The sequence below is a fragment of the Branchiostoma floridae genome, chromosome 11 (assembly GCF_000003815.2).
Source record: "Branchiostoma floridae strain S238N-H82 chromosome 11, Bfl_VNyyK, whole genome shotgun sequence".
NCBI classification, from domain to species: domain Eukaryota; kingdom Metazoa; phylum Chordata; class Leptocardii; order Amphioxiformes; family Branchiostomatidae; genus Branchiostoma; species Branchiostoma floridae.
This window is the reverse complement of record NC_049989.1, coordinates 19,809,870-19,813,985: the sequence shown is the minus strand read 5'-3', so window position 1 is coordinate 19,813,985 and position 4,116 is coordinate 19,809,870. Positions and strand designations below refer to the sequence as shown.

Here is a 4,116-nt window from a genome sequence, read left to right as displayed (position 1 = left end):
ACGTGCACGCTGGTAACGATGCTATCCATAGAATTTACTTGCTTTGGCCTTACCTTGGTGTATGGTATCTCTGAATTGATGACACTCAATTGTTGATCACCAATGAACGAATAGGGTTCGTTATTTGTCTCCAATGTTTTCCAATCATCAATTATCATCTGCTTTTCGTCCGTAGGGACAGAGAGCGGCATTTGCAGAGTGGTGCCAAAAATACGGTAGAGTATACAGGTACGTTTTATTATTTGCATTATTTACTAATTTGTTAATCATTCGTTAATTCATGTTGATTAATGTAGCATGTTGGTTTGCACATTTAGATAGGTTTGCATCTTTATTACTGCTCTAGTCAAATTCATACATTTTCGCAAGACGTGTTGATAAACATTAAATGTATTTCATTCGTGCATTCATTCATTCATAGATTCATTTATTCATTCGTCCATGCGTGTCTTCATTGCTTCGGTCATTCATCATTTAATCAATTAATTCATTCATTACAGTTCCGAAAACTTTAATTTCGAGACAGATGTAAATTAATGGCGAGAGGCATAGTAGTCCACATAAACCAAAACAATATCTCCAGTTTTATATATTGAAAAAAGAATACTGTATTACTTATGTTCGTCTTCCACCATGTTTGTGCAGGATATTTGAGGGTCTGAACCCCAAGCTGGTTGTCAGCGATCTTGAGATGGTGAAGCAGATTCTCGTCATGGACTCCACAAGTTTTCCGTTCAGGAAGGTAAATGTTATATGAGATGTTTCTAATGTCTCTTCGAGTCTTTTCGTCTCGGAAGACGTTCAAAAGCTTCAGACAATCACTGGATATTACTAGTACTCTGCGCAGTCCTGGCCGGGCAACAGCGTGACTAAATCGCGCTCCTAGCGGCGGGCCTGGTAGTTACCGCCCGGTAGAGACCTCTTTTAAAGAATTTCACAGCAGTAGAAAGAATGACCTACTATTTACATGTTCATTGCCATATAGGATACCCACAACAAAATTAGGGGGAAAAGTTCATAGTGTTGAATGAAACGAAAAAAGTTACGACTACTTAATATATTTTACGAAATGCATAAAATCTTTGTTTTGTTTTTATCCCCGTAGCCATTCCCTTTACCCATTGGACTCCCTGCTCACGGCCTGACCTTTGCTCCATTTATTCCTGACCATCAGCGGGTCCGGGGGGTTCTGACTCCTGCTTTCAGTCCGGAGAAAATAAAAATGGTAGGTGGTTTATGTACTTATGGAAAAACTAACCTTTACCTAACAAACAACTAGTGGTTTATGTACATCCAGGAATGAAACTGATATCTCTAATTAAATCTTTACAACTAGACAAGATTTTCTGAAAAAATAAACCTTTCACTTGCCATCCCACATTCATCTTTAGGGATTGAAAATTAATGATATATAAACATGTAAGTTTTGTCGAGCACTAAACGACAATAGCAATTTTAAAGAAATAGTAAGAATACTTATAATATTTTCTTCTATTTACATTGTTTCCCACTCGTTTGGATTACATAACTTCAGGTATTAAGTCGTGTATATTTCCTTGACTGAAAAGCTGAAGTGTATAGAGGTAAGTGGAGGTAATGTAAAAAGCCCAAAGGATACATTCTAGCCTCGACCAAGCCAATTAAATGAATCAGCGACGGCCGGCAATCAGCGACCCAGTACAAAAAAGAAATGGTCAGCAAAAGTGTATTATGAGCCCAAAGAAGGCCCAGAAGCTAATACATTCAGTGTTGTTGTTATCCACGCGTGGCAGATGGTACCTCTGATAAACAAATGCGCGAATCATCTCATGGAGAACCTAGAGAAGATGTGCTCGGAGGGAACGACGTTTGATGTCAAAAGGTATGGTAGCTCAAAGCGGTCACAATTATTCCACAACCAACAACCCTATCCCACCCAATACAATTGATGAGACCAGCAAAAATATTGTTCGACAGAAAGGTCAAACAAAAAGCAACTTGACATTTGTATGTGCATAGGCAAAGCCAGTATACTTTTACCACTCTACGGTAGCTCTTGGAAAATACGATTTTTTCCAAACATCAATCCAAGTTTTATAACTCTGTTACTTAAATGCATGGCATTTTCATGTTTCTTTAAATGAACTGGTATCAGATACTTAGAAGTTTGCATACACATATCCACCAGTTTATTAGATTTTTTGTACATCACACATAGCCTAGACATTTTATCTTCTGTTACATGTGTTCCATGGGCCCCACTGAAAAGCAATGTGATATCACTGAGTTGGGCTACCCTGGCTAAACAAAACCGAGGATAAAAAAAAGTGAAGTTTTTTTTCGTTTTTCCCCCCGAGGGTCTTCGGTTGCTTCAGCATGGACGTGATAGCCAGCACGGCGTTCGGAGTCGATGTGAACTCCCACAAAAACCCGCAGGATGCTTTTGTGGAGAATGCGAGGAAAATCGACATCACCACGTTTACAGCTCTGCCGCCCTACCTGGTCATCGGAGGTAACCACATCTTGTTCATCTACAACCAAATACTATCACTCCTAAATAAGAGCAATGAAATAAGATCATCATCAACATCAGTCCCATAGCTTTTAAATCAGCCATAACCTTACTAGAAGTAATGAAACTTTGTCCAACTATAACTTTAGAGAGTAAATTAATGAATTACATCATTTATCGTTCAATCGAAACATTTTTTGCCGGGGCGCCGCAGGCGCCCGGCTTTGTCCCCGGTTTAATGGTTCGTCCTTGGATGGGTCTGCTATGGTCGCAAAATGTACCGTGCGTTTTTACGACAATTCTCAGCCCTTCTCAGCCCTTCAAATAAACGCAATGTACCGTGCGTTTTTACGACAATTCTCAGCCCTTCTTAGCCCTTCAAATAAACGTTGTAAGAATACTGTTTATCCATGACCTCTACTCGTACAGAAAACATTGCAGCGCTCATTAGCAAAGTCTAGGAAAGGAAAATGTTTCTTGATTTGCAGTAAAACACTGGTCATGTAACATTTGAGGAGTTGTCGTTAAATCGCACGGTTCATTTTGCGATAGCGTTGACGGGTCCGGGTATTTAGCGGAATAACCCGGAATAACCCGGAATAACCCGGAATAACCTTAATAAAGGATGAAAGCTACCGAAATACAGTGTGCTTTGATAAGTTAAGATCGCAGAATGCAATATTTTGGCATAAAATAATGTATATATGGCCATGGGAACAAGAAATATTACGGTTATTCCGGGTTATTCCGGGTCATTTCGGGTTATTCCGGTAAATACCCTCACGGGCGTTGACGGTGCGGAGGAGGTGAGATTTTTATCGTACAGAAATTGGTACAGTTTGTAAAGTTATCTTTCTGGAATTCGGATGTATTAAAATATAACATTACATTCTAAGGCGTAGTGTCATGTGAGTAAAATGAGCACGACATTTGACGAAAGATTTTGTGGAGGGTATACAGTCAAGTTTATTGTGCAACGATTGGAACAGTTTACGTGCGGGTGGGAGGGGGGCGTGCGTCTATATATGCAGCTGCAGGAGGTCCTGCAGGACATTTTCGATCGTAAGAGTAACGTACAATTTGAAAAGATAGTGATCATGAATTCGGACACATTGAAACATATTTCCAAGGAACGGTATATAGTTTTTTTAGTAAAACCAGTGTGTGGGGATTGACGAGAATTTAGATAGTTTAATGGTGCACTGTGCTTGAGCCGATGCGAGGCATTATGCAGGGCATTTTTGATTGTAAAAATATCGTACAAGTTGAAAAGATGGATCGGATTCTAATACATTAAAACATACATTTCCAAAGAATAGTAGAAAACAACGGATTGTAGCTAACTGTTAAACAATCAGCAAAGCAGTTGGCAAGATGTCACACCTGAACTTTTGTAGATTTTTGCTTTTTGTTGGTACTAGTAAGATGTTATGTGATCAAGACAATATTTTCTTTCTGTTTCAGTGACGCCTTAGACTGTTCTCTGCTATATATACAAGTGACACAGTAATATACAGAAACTTACAGCTAGCAAAAGTCTGTACTCAATAAGATTTTACACAGTACACATTTATACTTCTTCTGCTGAAATCTACGCATTACATTTTGCATCCAACCAAAGAGGT

The 4,116-nt window shown here is 39.0% G+C and overlaps 1 protein-coding gene across 1 annotated transcript in view; it reads left to right on the top strand.

Annotated features, from left to right (window-relative positions):
- Positions 1 to 1,808: 1,808 nt before the first annotated feature.
- LOC118425343 (cytochrome P450 3A6-like) overlaps positions 1,809 to 4,116 on the top strand; it is a 7,632-nt gene continuing 5,324 nt past the window's right edge. The window contains exons 1-2 of the mRNA XM_035834152.1: positions 1,809 to 1,861; positions 2,337 to 2,491. Of these exons, the coding sequence (XP_035690045.1) occupies positions 1,809 to 1,861; positions 2,337 to 2,491 (208 nt within the window). The remainder of the gene's footprint in view (positions 1,862 to 2,336; positions 2,492 to 4,116) is intronic.